General features: G+C 33.2%; 1 protein-coding gene across 7 annotated transcripts in view; it reads right to left on the bottom strand.

The window, feature by feature from the left end:
* Positions 1-18,693, bottom strand: part of PTPRQ (protein tyrosine phosphatase receptor type Q) — a 208,709-nt gene that overhangs the window by 95,203 nt on the left and 94,813 nt on the right. For all 7 annotated transcript variants that reach the window (XR_008666689.1, XM_055342067.1, XM_055342066.1 and 4 more), the window contains one exon: positions 5,567-5,890. Coding sequence is in view for 6 of the 7 variants with exons in the window: in XM_055342067.1 (XP_055198042.1) it covers positions 5,567-5,890 (324 nt within the window). In the remaining variant the exon portion in view is untranslated. The remainder of the gene's footprint in view (positions 1-5,566; positions 5,891-18,693) is intronic.

Here is an 18,693-nt window from a genome sequence, read left to right as displayed (position 1 = left end):
GTTTAGTGTTGTTTAGTCTTATCTTTGGGAGAAATTGTTCATTTTCATGAATTTATCTTCTTACATCAGATTGTGAAACAACAGAACACTTTTTTGAATTATGACTGATAATACAAGACATTAATTTTCTTCTGGATTATTTTTTATGTTTACAAATTATCTTTAGTAAGTTATTAAAGTTTTCACTTTAATATTCAGAATAAATGCATAATCATTACTTACTTTTTATCTTAAGAGCATTACTGTTCTTCAAGATTTTTTGTTACCTGGCTACTTTATTTTATTCTTTTTAAAAATATTTTATTTATTTATTTGAGAAAGAGAGAGAACAAGAGCAGGGGCAGAGGGAGAGGGAAAAGCAGACTCCTTGCTGAGCAGGGAACCCAACGTGGGGCTCGATCCCAGGACCCCAGGATCATGACCTGAGCTGAAGGCAGATGCATAACCTACTGAGCCACCTATGTGCCCCTAATTTATTTTATTCTTATATTATACATTAGTTAGTTCATCATATATATTATCTGGCAATAATATGTATAGTGTCTTTCTTTCTTTAAAGATTTTAATTATTTATTTGAGAGACAGACAGAGAGAGCAAGCAAGAGCATGAGCCAGGGGAAGGAAGCAGAGGGAAAGGAAGAAGCAGACTCTCTGCTGAGCAGGGAGCCCAATGCGGGGATATGGGGCTGAATCTCAGAACCCTGCAATCACAACATGAGCCAAAGGCAGATGCTTTACTCACCGAGCCACCCAGGTACCCCTTTCCTTCTTCCATATCAAATGCAATTTCAGATTATCTCTCCTGGGCTTAATATAATAAATATAATTTTCCTTTACTGTACAATTATGAAATTCAGATATAAATGTGTGTGTGTATATAGTGTGTGTGTATATATGTCCTCTCAATTCCTAAGACTAAAAAGGGGTAATCAACTCATTCTCATAACTTACACAATTATCCCCAAAGAATACTCAAATGAAAAGCTAGTAAGTTTGCAAATGCCAAGAAAAATCATATGTATGTTGTCACAAATTCTGAAATATATAAACTTTTTTACTTTTCTCTCTTAATCACAGTGGTAGAAAGGCACTTTCCATGTATTCTCTGGAACTAAAATAGGAAAACTTTTATTATCCTACTGATAAACAACAGAGTAGAAAATTAGCTCTCAAGCAGAGGGGAAAAAAGAGAAAGGGAATAGGAGTAGTATAGACAACCTACTTAAATATTGATAAATATCTTCTGTACTCAAGTATTGTCTGATAGTGAATTCAAATTGTGGCAATGAATTACTAGATTCAGAGAGTAAGAAAGTACCAGATAAAAGACAAACTAGTACTTTGTAGAGAGGTGCTCTGTGGATTAGTCAAGACCTGGAAACTGGGGTGAAGAGAAGCCAAGATTACTTTCTCTATCATACCAAGAACTAACCAACCAACCAACCAACCACCAATGACAATGGGAGACATACTGGTAAAACTAGGAAAATAATGCTCAAAAAAACCCCACACTGATTGTGAAAAGTTTGTAATACTTTATCATATTTCCTTTAGACCAAAATGAGCAAAATGGAATAGTAGGAAATTGAAAGTAACCAAATTCTAGTGAGTTGATCACACACCTAAAAAGGGGGTAAGAAGGAAGGGAGACTAGGTTGGAAGCAATGACACTCAAATGGAAAAATTCCTAAATTTTAATTTAAGAATGTGAGATTCTTTAAAAACTCAACTTCGCAGTTTCATTGAGCAGATTCTGAATTAATCATGTTGTCATTTTATGCTAATTGAACATTGATCATTATATCTGGAGTGCTCAAAGAGATGATGCATTCAAAAAACCCACTTGCTGGCTCACTATAGCAGGTAAAAGCAGGTACTATCCAAGTAAGATGATGTTAAGGAGTAGGATGGGAATCCTGTGTCTGAATCCTTGGATGGTCTGTGCAGTAGAAGGTCTATTTTAACTAAAGGCTACAAAGTAGCCATCCACAGGCCAGGTCTGGGCTCCTGATGTGTTTATTTTGAACTACTAAATGATTTTAAATTTAAAAAAGATTGTCATAAGCAAGAAACAGTGTTTTCACATAAAAAATCTAAATTTCCTATTTCTCTAAAAACTGTCCTCTTGTCTATAGGAGAGTAATAAGCCTTTAGACAGCAGGATCTCTGTTAATTTGTCACAGTTTCCACCATTCCCAATTGCGTTACATCAGCCTGCTTCGTTCATTATAGTACCTCTTCAGTTAACTTCCAGTTGCCCCAGGACTCTAAAGTTTATCCATTCAGTCAGTGTCCCATTTTTTTAAAAGATTTTATTTTTTATTTGAGAGAGAGAGAGAGAGAGAGAGAGAATGCACAGTGCAGGGAAAGGCAGCAGGAGGAGCAGACTCCATCCCAGGACCCTGAGATCATGACCTGAGTGGAAGGTAGACGCTTAACCACCCCATCAGTGTCCAATTTTTTAATCAAATCTTCACTTGTGATTTTCCAGGCTGATGGAACTAAATTAAAATCCCTAGCTTTTCCTACATTCATATTTCCGAGCATGTATTTCTTTCTCTTTTCTAGTTAATTGGATTAGAATACTTATTTCTTCTCAAAACCAATAGGTTTAAAATAACCATACTGACTAAACCCAATCCAAATTTGAGTTTTCCATTTTTTTTTTCCTTTTCTGTGTTATGGCACCATCATCCTCAGTATTGCCTGAACTGGAAAACAGTTTATTCTCCCCTACCCATTTTAGCTTACTATTCAAGTTTTACTCATTTAGGAAATATTTATAGAGTACCTACTCTTAACAGGCAGCATTCTCTAGGCAATGAGAAATAGCAATAGTTAAGACAGATTCTAAAAACAAGAAAATAAAAAAGAAAAGCTATTACATAATTGTAAATGCTCATTAAGATAGCATGATATTCTAGAAAAAGATGGCAAAGCTATTTTAAATTGGGTGGTCAGGGAAATCCATTCTGAGCAGGAATCATTTAAGTAGGCATACACATTATATAAAAAGCTGTTTATACAGAGATGGAAGTCAAAGAACATTCCAGTCAAAAGGAACAGTGTGTGGAAGGCCCAAGGCCTGGGAGTTTAGTGTGCTCAAGCAACAGAAAAAAGTGTCCGGTGTGAGAGTGAGTAATTATAAGTGGGAAAGTAGTTACGGATGAGGTTAGGAGTGTTAGGTAAGGGCCAGGTCATGCAGGACTTTGTTAATCATATTAAGAAATTTGAATTTTATTCTAAAGCAATGGAAATTCATCAGATGGCTTTAAACAAGGAAGTGACATCATCTGATTCAGTTTTAGAAAGATCAGCCCGGGAAGCTCAGGAGGTCAGTTAGGTTAATGCAGTGGTAATAGTAATGAAGGATAGGATTAGTACAATTGCAGTGCAAATGGAGGGACATGTTTAGATGGCACCGTTTAAATAAATCATTGGCAAGAATTGAGAAGGAAAAGAACATGGCCTAGATTTTCATTTTCTGTAACCAGATGAGTAGTGGTGCCTTTACTGAGATAGAGTAGATTGGAGGATGAGAGGTTTGGTGTTTAGACCACATTAAATTTTGAAAGATATATGTGATACACATGTCGAATGATGTCAGTTGATCAGGCAAATATAGTAACCTAGGGAGGTTCTAGAGAGGAATCAGAACTAGAAACAAATATTTGAGAATAATCACTGTATCAGCAGACTTTAAAGTCATAGGGCAGGATAAGGTCACTTCAAGGTAAGATCTCCTAGGGGCTGTGTGTTGATATAGAAAATGTACAAATATAGATATCTGGGCACTTCAATACTTACATTTAAAAAAGGAATGAGAAAAGGAAACTAAGAAAGAGCTATCAGGGAGATAAGAGAAAAACAAGAAGGGCAGAGATTACAGAAACTAAGAGTCAAAGTGCTACAAGGAGGAGAGGTGATAATGTGTTGAAAGCTGAGTTGTTTGGATTCTATCTCAAACGTTGAGTTGCATGAACAAATATTGGTTGGAAATTTACTACATAAAAATTATACTAGGGTACTCCTGGGAATATAGTTTGTGATGTAAAATATAAAGCCTTTAGTACTACATTTATTTCTCTATCTACAAAGGCCTACAACAGCACCTTTTTATCACTGAAAATCTGTGTGTGTGTTTACTTATAGATACCAAAAATTTTTAGGAAAATGTGATTTGAATCTGAAAGGAATAATCTAGTAACAATCTTGATTAAGATAAAAGAATGGTAACATAAGGTCGCTCTTTGGATGGTTTACATGGGATGGTACTGAGCTGGGTAACCAGGCCAACCTGAAATTTGCTCAGGATGGCTTGGGGTGGAAATGGTATTTCAGGCAGTGCAGACATTCCTCAGAGCTCTGGCTTGTAGGACTTGATTTGAAATTTATTTGTTTTTCATGGAAACCATTACAATTCTATGTAGTGTTCAGAATAAATAACAGAAATTTACCTACTCATGGTTAATCCTGTTATCTAACCAAGTAGTGTAACCAGTTAGTTTTAAATTATAAAACGAAAGTTACAATAGCATTTTTACCCACACTTTGAATGATTTCTATGGAAAAGTATTTAAAGAGCTCTTTCTTGGAAACAAAAGTCCATAAAGATGTGTAGATGGCAAAATAATGATCAGAAACTATTTTTTATTTCTTCTCTGTGTTTTTTTCCTTCTTCACATCTCAAGCTAGGAGTTGAACCATTGGTATTTCTTTGCCTCAGAATGTTATATGGATATAAAGCACAAGCTGAAAAGCTGTTTGCCAGATCTGTCTCAGCTGTGTCGTGTGCATGTGTGTGTATGTGTGTGTGCCTAAAGTCACTGAAAAGGCTGTAAAGTCTGGCCTAAAAGCAGCAGAGCATCAGAGCAGATATTAAGGGAAAATGTAGGCATGAACAAAGAGTGCTCAGTGGCAATCAGTATAGCCTAATAATATATAATAATAATTTTTATATATATATACATATATATATATATAATTATATATATATAGGCTATATATATAATACAGCCTATAAGAGAGGCCCATAATGCTTTATTGCAAGGGAAGACTCTAAGTCCTTGGTCAACTCTGAAAGTCTGAGAAAAGCCTTAACTAATAATATCTGAAATTGAATTTCCCACTGGGATTCAATTGAATTAAAAACAAATGTTATTATATGCATTGGTTAATACACTAATTTAGTAATTTTCATGTTCAGTGATTTTACACAAAATTATATTATGTAAAAATCATCAATTTAATAGATATCAGTATATATATATTTATATTCATGAATATAAATGTATTTATATTCATAAATAAATATATTTATTTATTTCCTTTTCATGGAAACCACTACAATTCCATGTAGATAGTGTTCAGGATAAGCAATAGAAATTTATTTAGCTAATTACGATTAATGATGTCTAAGCAAGTAGGGTATCTAGTTAGTTTTAAAATATAAAACTAAAGTTGCAAGAGCAATCATTACCTATATTTTGAGTGATCTGTGGAAAAGCATTCGAAGGGCTTGTTCTTGAATGCAAACGTGTCAACATATATAGAAGATAATACTTACGACCAGAAAGGGTTTGTGTAGATATCCAATTTGAAGCATCTCCATAGCCAGCATTGGTGCTAGCAGCCACTTGGAATCTGTACCATCTAAATTTCTTTAATCCATACACTGTCTCTTCAGTTAGGTCAGCTTCATAAAGGTATTGAATTTTTTGATATTCAACACATTCTTCAGAATCCCATTCTAGGCATTTCTGAGCCCGCAGTTGAGTGGTTATCTTGTAATTTTGGAAGTAGCCAAAAATAGTGTCAGGTCTCATCCATGTTAATGTTGCACTAGTGGCCTGAACATTAGAAAAAGTAATATTTGTGGGAACACTGGGAACTAAAAAACAAAGGAGAAAAATGGAAAACAATTAGAATTACCGAAAATTGTTAAACAGAAGGGAGAAATGGATTCAAAAATATTTCTTTATTATGCACCTAATGGCAATTTTTTATTACAACTGCCCTTAGATTAGTATCACCACATTTAATGGGCAGAACCTTAAGATTATTCTTCGGAGGCCACCAGTTCAAAAGGTAGAGGACAAAACAACTGTGACTTGATTAATGCTCAATTTTGCTCCCAGAATCACTCATCCGAATCTCAGGTAAACTTACTTTGGCTTCATATATAAACACTAGTAGAAAAGAAAGTTATATGCTCATTTAATCTTCTGCACTCTCCTGGGTATTGTCTGAGTTTTAAGATTCAGTTCCCAAGAAAGACATACTTACATTTAAATGTTCAGATGGACACAAATACATCTGATATATAGTAAATGTTGATTATACAATAATTCTAAATAAACAATATTATTAGCTGAATTAATAATTTATATAACTCTTTGATTTTTTATATCTTGCATATATTTTAAATTGACAAAACCAAGTGACCAATCAATTTGACAAAACACTTTCTAGAACATCATCTGGCAAACTGATAATACACACACAAAGGTATCTGTATATCATCTACAATCACATGGTCCTACTTGGACTAATTTATTAGATTTCATATTAACCACTGGTTTACTATTTGCATGCCGTGTGTGAGGCTCTGAGCCTGGTGTTAAGGATTCAAGATGATAACCATTTATTGAACACATAATATAAGCACCTTACAGTTAGTAATATGAAAGAACAATGAAGTGAGATAAGCACTTTTTTCAACTATGTCTTTCCCTGAGTGTGTGCAAGGGCTTTTGCTCAGAAGACTAAGACATAGAATGATAACGACTTGTATGAAAATTACATAATTCATAAAAATGATATGGTAATAATAACACTTAAAAATAAGAAAATAAATGAGTTAGATAACTCATTCATTCCTAAATGTACCATATTAATTCAAGATTCAATAAATATCTAATGAACACCTAATTTGTGCTAAGTGCTATTGTATCTGCTGGGTAAACAATGAATAAGTCAAATAGAAGTTCATGCCCTTGTGTAATTTACATTCAGGATAGTTATTTACAATAAAAGTATAAGTATTGTATATCACATTTTGGATGATGATTAGTGTCTTGGAGGGAAATAAGGAATGGAAGAAAGAGACAGAGATGATCCAAAGATATTGAAATTTTTTTTTTATTTTTATTTTTTGAAATTTTTAACTAACTAATCAGAGAAGGCCTCATTGATTAGAAGACATGAAGTTCCTGATGAAGGTGGGGGAACAAATCATGGGAATACTTGAAAAAAGAACATCCTGGCAGGGGAAAATGCATAATTATAGGCCCTAAGCTGGAACTGTGCTTGATATATTTGAAGAATAACAAGGAAGCCAAGGAACTGTGCTGATTATAGATTGAAGGGAGATAAGGATATAAACAGAGAGAGCAATTAGTAGGCTGCTGCAATGTCAACACAACAGATCATGATGACGTGATGGGGATCACAGCAGCAGAAATGAAAGGAAGCATCAGATACTGAACATATTTTGAAGGGGAGCTGGCAGGCTTTGCTGATGTGTGACATGTGGAGTATAAGGAAAGAGAGAGTAGAGGGAAAGCTCTAAAGATTTTGGATTGAGCAAACAGAAGGATGAAGTCATTATTAACAAGATGATGTCGAAGGAGTAAGCTTTGGGGAGGGTGATTAAGAATTTATTTTGAGCATGTTAACTTTGAAATGCCTACCAGATATCCAGAAAGAGATGTCAGATAGATCGATACATGAGTCTAGAGTCCTGTAAAAACGTCTAGACTTTAGTTAAAAATTTAAATTTCCTCTTAAATTTTTACTAAATTATCTATAGACATTGCACATATATTTGCCTAAATCAGGAAGAAAAGAAAATGTCTAATGCAATGGAAAACAAGAAGCAGATAACTGAAAGTCATAAGATCAGATTCAATTACTCTATTTTCCATTACTAACACTTATAATCAAATCTTAGCATATTTAATTGAACATTAACCTTTAAAGTAGATTACAAACTGAATACCTGATACACTGCCTACAACATACCTTCTCTTCTGGTTTTAGTTATGCAGAAAAGCAATTCGAGAAAAAGTTTTTTAAAGGAAAATTTACCTTATAGAGGAATCAGTTTTAGAATTGATTAAAAAATAGAATTTCGATAAAAAGTAGCATTTCTAGAATTTATTCAAGTCTCTCAGCCACTAAGTCTGAACTCAGACCAAGATAAGACAAATTTTCAAAATATTCTAACCCAAATCAAAGACATGAATGATCTTGGGGTTCAGGAATAGTCTTAAGAGAAAAGGTGGCATGTGAGATAGGATTTAATGATTGTTAAGGTAGAGATTTAGAGAGAGGGTAATGTGATCTAGTCAAGTTCAATTATGATTTATAGGCCACATTGGCAATTACAAAGAGAAAGGCTACACAATAACCTGAGGATATACTGTGTTAGGGGAACTTACAGTTTATCAGGCAATGGAAAGCTATTTTGGTGTCAAGATGAGATGTCCAGAAGTACATTTTATCAAGCCTAGTCTGGTAATTACACTACAGGAAAAGAGACAAATTTATAGACTACTAGGTATGCTCAGAAAAAAAAAAGAAATACGTTGGTAGCAGTAAGAAATACATTTTAGACTTATTTTTGTAGTTAAATTCATGGAACTGGCAAATGAATCAGAAGACGACAGAAACATAATTTGAAGGAAGTTTAGAGATGATCTTGGTCAATTTGTCTTTTTATGTCTAACCTTTATGTAGGTACATGTCCCCCAAGATTCCTGGCCCCTGTATACTCATCTTCATCCAATTTTTCAACCAAGCCCTGATATAGGTGCAGATATGAAAAAATTTTCATCTGTAATTAAGAAACCAAATCAATTAAGGAATGCACTTGTAATGAGTACCAGTTGTTGTATGGAAGTGCTGAATCACTATATTGTACACCTGAAACTAATGTTGTATGGTATGTTAATTGAAATTGAAATAAAGACTTTTAAAAAATAAATAATAAATAAAATAGGGAAAGATTATCCAGAGGACCTGATTGAGTCCTTTAAAAACAGAGTTTTCTTTGGCTCATTACAAAAGAAGAAACAACATATTTTAAGTAAGAAACAGAGTTGATGTACAAGAATTTACCCATTGTTGGCTTGGAAGAAGCCAACAAGATAAACAGTCTAAGACATCTCTAGGAACTAAGATTTCATTTAGATAGATGGTCAAGAAAGGCTTTAATTTAATCAGAGAACTGATAAGATTAGCTTCCCAGATGAAAAACATGAGGATGTGTTAAGATTCTGAGGGGAAAAGAGTACGGCACATTAGAAACACTTTAGGAACATAGCAGCATCCACAAGGGATGGATAGGAAGATAGAAAGCTGGAGGTGTAGGCTAGAATCAGATAATGTTGAGCCTTCTGGACTAGATTCAAGATTTTTAGCGCAGTGAGGATATAAAGTGCAGTGGGGATATTTGAAAAGTTTAATACAGACTTTTCATTTGCATTAAAACGATAGACTCTGCTCTTTCCCAGTGGGAGCCAGGAAGTATGATCCAGACATTTCCCTCTTTTGAGTCCACCAACAAACACCACTTCATGTTTCAACTTCAACCTAGGGTTTACTAAGCAACTAAAAGTGGGAAGAAAATGGGATGCGTTAGTTATCCAATGAACTGGAGAAGGCAGAAGAAACGACCCTTTCTCCAATTCAGCAGAAAGGATGACAAATTGCCCGTGGTTGTTCCATGACCAACTTTTCCCCACTCCAGTGTTAAGATTTTAGGAATGAAGACTTTAATGGCAAAACTTGCTACCTATAAAAATTTTCGGCAGATCAATACTGGTCCACAGGCTCTTGCGTTTTCCAAATAAGTATTGCAGAAAACAAAACAAAACAAAAAAAGTCTAAAAGGATAGTACTTTAACCTGACAAAGAAACAGAAGAATTATCTGTAGCCTGACTAAAGGAAGAGTATCAGCAATTGAGTTGCCTTCCATGTGACAGGCATAATGATGGACCCTGCACAGATACACAGTGTCTGGCACATATGGGCACACAATAAGTATTGACTATATGAATAAACAGTCCTTTGGTTTTCAAGTGGTACAAAATTTTGGCCACATTTTCCAATCCAATGTATTTAGAAAGATAAACCAGAAATAAATCTAATCTGAAGCCAAATATATTAGCATAACTCATACACAATTTTTTAAAACAAAGATACCTCAGTGGCATTCAGAAAAGACCAGCATTTATATGTAGTATCTTCTCTTTTGATGAACTGTGTGTTGAACTAGACTATTTCAAAGCAACTGCCCTATTGAATTACAGATACAAAAAGGATTACACTCATTTTAGCATGGAGAATCAGATTTCCATTCTTTAAGAATGACTAAAAACCTCAATTTTTTTCTATCCACAGATGGTACTAATTTGAACACATCATTCCATGCTTCCTGGAGTAATCACACAGCTTGCTTAGATTTTCTAAACATGACTGAACTGTGATGAAGCGATCAACATTCACTGGCAAGGTATTCCGTAAATTACATTTTTATTCATAAATTATTCTTATCTGTAAAATACTTTCATCATAGTTGAAATGCAAGCCTGTAGAACTATATAAGTGAAATTTGTTTTAGGTTTAAGTGCTTGTCAGATTTTAGTGACTATTTAGTAGGTTCCACATAGAAGATGAAAGTGTGTATGAAGTGTAATTATTCTCTAAACTTCGAATATCAATTATTAGAAGTTGCCAACATCCCATGATAGGATTCTTACAGTGGTTTGTATTAACTTCTCACTGACCTGATTAAGCATACTAACATGGAAGACCAAATTTCTTTAACTCTTTCTTTATGACTATATATTTTTATCTTCAACCACAGATGTACTTTATTTCAAACAAAACAGATGCCTGAACATTTATATTAATAATTTATATATATGAACCTTTAAAAAGTACCAACATAATGTTTCCAAGTTTATTAAGAATATTTTGCCTCTACTAGTTTTAAATAATCTACAATCCTTTTAGAAACACAAGGTACTAATATATGATCTGAGCATATACAAATAAAAATCAGTTTATCAATACTAACGTAATATGAATCAATATAAAAATAGAAATTCCTACAAAGTTGAGTGCAAAAAAACAATTTCAGCATAGCAGATATCAATTTTGCACTAATTTGAATTTAATTAATAACATTTACTGATCATTCACATTGAACAGTGTAGGCAAGTCATTATAAGTCTTGCGGAATAAGCTGCTTTTCATATATATCTGAAAAGTAATTAAGCCAATAGAAACCACCACAAATAGGTGATGCTTAAAGAAATGTTTCAAGGAAAGAGAATATCTGGGGGCTTTAATCTGAAAGAACAATTAGGAATCAGTAGATACGTGGAAGAAAAGATGTTTAAGTACATTAAGTATGAGAGAGATATAACTAACTACAAATTGTCAAGATCTGGAAAGTATACTAGACTGGAGAAAAGAAGGTTTAATGAGTAATAAGAAAAAAAGAGGAGTCCATCAAGTGTATTATTGAAAGGCACTGAAAGTTTAAGAGGTGAGTTTAGGTGATTACATAAACTCTATTAGGCAATAGAGAACAATCAACAGAGATTAACTGGTAAAATATAAACTTAAAGAAAACTTGAGCCTCCATGTAGCTAGTTATTAGGAAAAGTAGAATTTGATAGAAACTGGTTAGATGTTGTATATATGCAGTGCAATGCAGATTAAAATAACAAGAATAATTAGGAAATAGAGTTTTGTAAAAAGGCAAAGAATGTCAGCAGAATGTGCTTATTTACTGGGCAGAAAGGATATAGGAGTAAAATATGGAATGAACCCAGAAATTGGGTCAATAGATATAATGTACACGTATACTTCCTAGAGGTAGGCTATGACTCAGCTCTATGTTACAGAAAATAATACAAAGGAAAAACTCAAGACTTTAAATCTTTTGTGATTATAAATAAAGACAAATAAACAAGAAAATGCATCTCTGGTTCTGAGATGAAAGATGTATTTCTCTCGCAAAAAAAAAATCAAATAAACAGGTTGTCATGTAATTTAATGAACAATATCCTCAACAACATCCTTACATAGTAAATGCTAAGTATCTTTAACTTGGCTCTTTCTTACAATGTCTCTCAATGTGAGTGAACAGAATAACTATCAAACATGTTTTTGCAAAACTATTTCTTCAGAGATTCTAATTATTCAGTTCAGACATTCTTCCCTCTAGCAGTCTAGTTTAATATAGAGATAGATTTTGGAGTAACTTGGCTAGAATTTATCAAAATACGCTATTTAAAAATGATTTTAGGTGGTAGTATGAAACTGGGAATTTGGGTTGACACACTCTTTTATTGGTGAGCCAGATAAAGTCAACTTAAATATTCCACTTGAATGAAAGAGAACTGGCAAAGTATCTATATGCAGGACAAAGTTTCCTAAACATTTTTAAAGTGTCTATAATATAATAATATTAGTGCTTAAATCAAGTATTGATGAATACATAACTTATTTATAAAAATATCTCACTAAAACTTTTGTTTTGTTTTTGGAGAATGCTGCAAAGAAAATGGGCTATATATTTTCTGTTTGGAGGGAAAGTGAGTTGATTTGTTTTATAAAGTCAGTAGTTTGACATCTCTATATACCAAGCCATCTGACAAAAATGTCCATCAAAAGTGACAACTTTGATTTGAAATCATTTATCAGAAGTAGTTCTTTGGGTAGTAATTACATAGCAGAATTAATTGTTTATTAAGTACAACCCTATAACACCTGGAGATGAAATTGAATCATAGACACTAATGAAGAAATGAGAAAGATATATTGGTTTGTGGGGATTTGCTTGAGAATGGATATGACTAAATGACATATTAGTTTCATATCTTGTTAACATGAATAGAGATATTGTAGGAGGAGAATATTTGGTTAGCCTAAGAGGTCAAGAAAAGCCAATTTGGGATAAATAAACATATATAAGCTTGGAAATCATAAGAGTGAATTAACATTTAAGGGGAATATTTGTATATATAGTATCACAACAGTAGATGATGAAAAACTTAGCCTCTGTCAAGTTAGTAGTTAATGGGCAGTGAAGCAGAATGGGAAAAATAAATAATAAAAAAACTCAGCCAATAATGTCTGGCATATATTGATACTTGAGAAATATTTGTTTAACAAATAAAGGAATAAGTGAACAAATGAATGAATGGATGTGTGCACAGATTTCAAGAAGAAAACATCGCCAGTGCTCTACCAAATGTTGATTGATGAAAAGGTGTCACCAATGCTGATTGTAATGCAATGCTACCTGAAACCATTCCTATTTTCTAAGATTGTAGCTGTACAGAAAACCTTGATAGATTAAAATATATAAAAGGGGTCCTAGTTCTAAAGTTTGGGGAAGGCTCTATAAAAGAAAGAGAAGAATTTGGAGTTTTCCAGGATTCTGTAACACACACATGTGGATGTGCACACACAAACACACACACACACACACACACAGAGGGAGAGAGAAGAAACAAAAGGAGAGATGGAAAGAGAAACAATCAATAAAGGAGAAAGGATGAAAGGATGGGGTGAGATTAGGGACTCTGTAAAATAAAGTAACCAATAGAAAAATCCCGATTGCCAAAATATTTTTAAGAATGAAAATATATACTGTTTATTTTAGAGTCATGTATGTTATAGCAGCGTAAACCACCTTTCTGTGTGCCTATCACAAAAAAATCAGTAAGGCTATTTTATATAAAAGTGTTCAGTATGACTAGAGGTGTCAAAATCATGCAAAAAATAATTTTGCAGAAGCAGCTGAAAATTCATATCAAAATATTCCAATTCCCAAAAGTAGTAAGGTTGAGGATCTGTTCTGATGGTATAGCAATAGTTTTTTATCAGACTAATTCTCCTGCAGATAACAACTACACATCCTGGAGGAAACAAAGAAACATACAATCAGCTTTTTGCTTGAGGTATTATGGAATGGCATATGAGATTGCCAATGTAGCTGGAGAAGGAGGGAGCCAAAGAGGGGTTAGACCTAAATTCTGGGTCTACAATCCTTGGCTAATCTCTTAAGTGTACATGTATGAAGGACACACTGAGGAACACAGTGGAAAGATACAGATGCAAAACTGAGTAGAAATTTTTGTTGCTTCCCAGTGCAAAGGAGACAGAATTTGGAGTTTCAATTCCACTAAATTAAGGGATTGATAGGTGGCACAGGCCTTGTATTAAAATCCTAAATGGCCATACATTTGACTTTATTCCACATCTCCAGGTTAAGGATTTCTTCTGTAAATAATGGAGAAATCAAAACCACACATTCACAAAATTACCACTCAGTAATTTAATAGTCTGTTAGAAGACAAACCAAACACTCTTAGGAGCAAGATAGCAAAATCCAGAGTTTCTGCAATACATCACCAATGATGTCCAGTATAAGTTTAAAAATTACTGGGCAAGTAGGAAAATTACTACTGATGGGAAAATGTGACTCACACTCAGGAGGAAAAAGTGCTCAATAGAAAGAGATCACAGAATAATTCAGGTGGACAAATCAGAAGAAAGGGAATTTCAAACTATATATTTTATTTTTTTATTTTATTTTTTAAAAGATTTATTTATTTATTTATTTATTTATTTATTTATTTATTTATGATAAACACACAGAGAGAGAGAGAGAGAGAGAGAGAGAGAGAGAGGCAGAGAGAGAAGCAGGCTCCATGCAGGGAGCCCAATGTGGGACTCGATCCCGGGACTCGATCCTGGGACTCCAGGATCGCACCCCAGGCCAAAGGCAGGTGTCAAACTGTTGAACCACCCAGGGATCCCTATATAAATATTTTAAATTTGACTTAACAGAAAACACAATCATAATTAGAAACCAAATAGGGAATTTCAGCAGAGAAATGGAGATAATTAAATACAGAACTAAACAAAAATTCTAGAACTTAAAGATACATCTGAAATGAAAAATTCACTGGATTTATACAACACCAGTGTAAAAATGGCGGAAGATAGTCAATAAACTTGGTAAAACATCAACAGAACTCCAATCTGATGAACATAGGAAAAAAAGTGAAACAATTTAATAAAGCCTCAGAAATTGAAAGGATAATATCAAGAGAATATAATTGGAGTGTCAAAATAGGATAGAAGAGGAAAGAAAAATATTTGAAAAAATAATGGCCAAAAATTTCTCAAACTTCAGGAAAATATTAGTTTACCAATACAAAAAGTTAAATGAGCCCTTAGCAAAGCAAATGCAACAAAAAGTACACTAACCATATCATTGACAAACTGCCTTAAAGAAAAGATAAAGGATCCTGAGAAATGCCAGAAGAAAATAACATGTATCACAGACAAAAGAGTGATGTCTTTAAGGGGAAAAATACTTGGGGGGAAAGTAGAGGGAAATTACCTACCCAGAATTTTATATCCAGTGAAAAATTTTTTCATAAGTGGAAGCAAAATAAATCTATTTTTAAGTAAATGAAATTTGAGAGAATTTGAAGTCAGCCTATCTGAACTAGAAGAAAGTCTTAAGAAAGTTAAAGGGAAATGACACTAGATGTATGGCACTGGATGAAATGATACCATAATAAAGAGCACTAAAACCAGTAATTACATAGAAAAGATATGTGATCTTTTCTCTATTTAGATGTCTGCTCACTCTGTAAGTAAAAATAGTACAATAAATTGTGGACTTTACATTGTACATATATGTAAATTATTTAAAATATATGGATATCAAATGAATGACATGAATAGCACAAAGTATGGCAATTACATGGAACTGTATATATATATATATATATATATATATATATATATATATATATATAAATTTTTTTAGAGTGGGGGCAGGGGGGGAGGAGAGGGTGAGGAAGAGAGACAATCTTAAGCAGGCTCCATACCCAGCATGGAGCCCAACCTGGGGCTTGATTTCACAGCCCCGAGATTATGAGCTGAGCCAAAATCAAGAGTGGGACGCTTAACCGACTGAGTCAACAAGGTGCCCCTGTAATTTCATATATTTTATGTGAGGCTGTATGATATTAAGTAGCTATGGCAAAGTAAAAAAATCTATTGTAATCCCCTTGAGCAACCACTAAAAAGAATAAGACAAAAAGCTAACAATACAACAGATGAATTAAAATAGCTAAAATTATTCAATTAACCTAAAGGAAGGCAAGAAAGAAACAGGAGAGGAACTAAAAAAAGAGATAAGACAAAACAAATAACAAACATTAGAACTAAATTCAACAAAATTAATAATAACTCTAAATATAAATGGGTTAAATGCTCCATTTAAAAAGCAGATATTGTCAGTCAAAATAAAAATGAAAGGCCCAATTAGATGCTGTCCACATGGGCATACTTTGCTGTCACCAGGCATACAATTTAAATACGATATAAATAATTCAAAGTAAGGATAGAAAAAGATACATGATGCAAACAATAAACTAAAGAGCATGTGCCTATATTGATATCAAACAAAGGAACTTTTAAGACAAAGAGTATTCCCAAAGATAGAAGACAAATATGCACATGTTTTAAAAAAACAAATTTTGAAGGACATGAACCAAACAGTGACAGAACTGAAAGAAGGAACAGATGAATCCACAATCATTGTGGGATATTTAACATTCCTTTCTCAATAATTGATAGAATAATTATGCTGGAAGGTGGTAAGGATATAGATCTGCAAAATATCTGCAAACACCTTGAACTAATAGAGAAAACATTATGGCCAACAATTGAAGAATATACGTTATTTTCAAGTGCTCATGGAAGAAAAATTCAACACTATAAATCATATGCTGAGCCATAGAGAATTTCTCAACAATTTTTTAAAGATTAGGTCTTAAGGATAAATTCTCTGACAATGACAATAAATTAAAAATTTATGACATGAGAATATCTAGAAAATCCCAAATAATTAGAAATTAAACATGTTTATGTAACCATAGCTCAAAGAATAAATTGCAAAGGAAATTAGAAAATATTTTTATCTGAAAGTAAAAAGCCAAAATTTTTTATGTAAAATTGTCAGGAGGAGACATCAGTATAAATGATTATACTTGAAAAGAAGAAAGGTTTAAAATCATTATGCTAAGTGAACTAAGCTAGACACAGAAAGATAAAGTGTGGAATCTAAAACAGTCGAACTCATAGAAAGAGGATTTAACATCATTAATCATCACTGATATGAAAATAAGACTTAAAAATAATGAGACAGAAATTCTTTACATGAGCTAGAATGTCTGAAATTATAAAGACTGTTAACACCAAATTCTGCTGATACTGAGAAGGAATTAGAACTTTCACATATTGCTGTTAGGTATATATTTAAAATAGGACAACCACTTTAGAAAACTGTCAGTTTCTTGAACACAAACATACATCTAGACTATGACCCATTCTACAAGAAAAGATTTAAACAAAAATATCTATAGCAGTTTTATTCAACATACTTAGTTTAGAACCTACATATCCAGAAAAACAGACACACAAATAATGGAATATTCATATGATGGAAAATTACTCAATAGTAAAAAAAAAAAAAAAAACCCGAAACCCTCAAGAACATGAATTTGCAATTATGTTGAAAGAAACAGACCAGACATTCAAGAGTACATACAACTCAAGAACAATTGGCCATAGCTTTTGCTGACTGAAATCAGGACAGTGTTGCCTTGGAGAGTGGCTGTCCAAGGGAGTTTTCAGTGGGAGTTGGAAATGTTCTATATGTTATTGAATGGTGTTTCATGGGGATATGCATTTCTGAAGACCCACTGAGTTGTACACTTAGGTTCTGTGCATTTCATTATATACATAATAATTTCCCACAAATAAAAAACATAAAAAAGAAAATAATCACATGAAAAGAAAAAAAGCTTTCCCATAAAAGTATAGTAATAATATTCAAAGTAAGTTATATATTACATTTATGTAGAATTTAAAAATACTAGACACTAATACCTTCTAGCTAATGTTTTATAAATCTAGATGTTAGTAGAATAAAATGGTGATGAGCTTTCTTGTATTTTTCATATGTGCATACTAGAGAAGAAGCCTTACAGATTAGCCCAAGTAGTCAACAAATACTTTCAACTATCTTTTGGAAATTATTCAATCTTCAGGCAAATTCCTAACAGTACTTGTGAGATGACTGAAGTAAGTCAACCAGAGGACAATCATTATGCGGTTTCACTCATACGGGGAATATAAGAAATAGTGAAAGGGATTATAGGGGAAAGGAGAGAAAATGAGTGGGAAATAACAGAGAGGGTGACAAAGCATGAGAGACTCCTAACTCTGGGAAACAAACAGGGGGTAGCGGAAGGGGAGGTGGGCGGGGGGTTGGGGTGACTGGGTGACGGGCACTGAGGGGAGCACTCAATGGAATGAGCACTGGGTGTTATATGTTGGCAAATCGAACTCCTATAAAAAAAAAGTACAAAAAAAATAGTACTTGTGAGATTAACATTCTATCCAGCTTTCAAGGCGCATGTCTTTACAGTTAACCATTTCTCTGTAATAACATCCTAAATACAAAGTTTTAAAGTTTAGTTCTAAACTTTAAAAATATTAGACTTCTCCTACATAACAAATATTAATGTAGCTGCGTTTTAAAAATTACAAACAGGATATTGGTTTTCAAAAAAATCCCTTCT

Source organism: Nyctereutes procyonoides, unplaced genomic scaffold (genome assembly GCF_905146905.1).
Source record: "Nyctereutes procyonoides isolate TBG_1078 unplaced genomic scaffold, NYPRO_anot_genome, whole genome shotgun sequence".
Lineage (NCBI taxonomy): Eukaryota > Metazoa > Chordata > Mammalia > Carnivora > Canidae > Nyctereutes > Nyctereutes procyonoides.
Note: the sequence above shows the minus strand (reverse complement) of the source record. Positions and strands in the feature narration are given on the sequence as shown.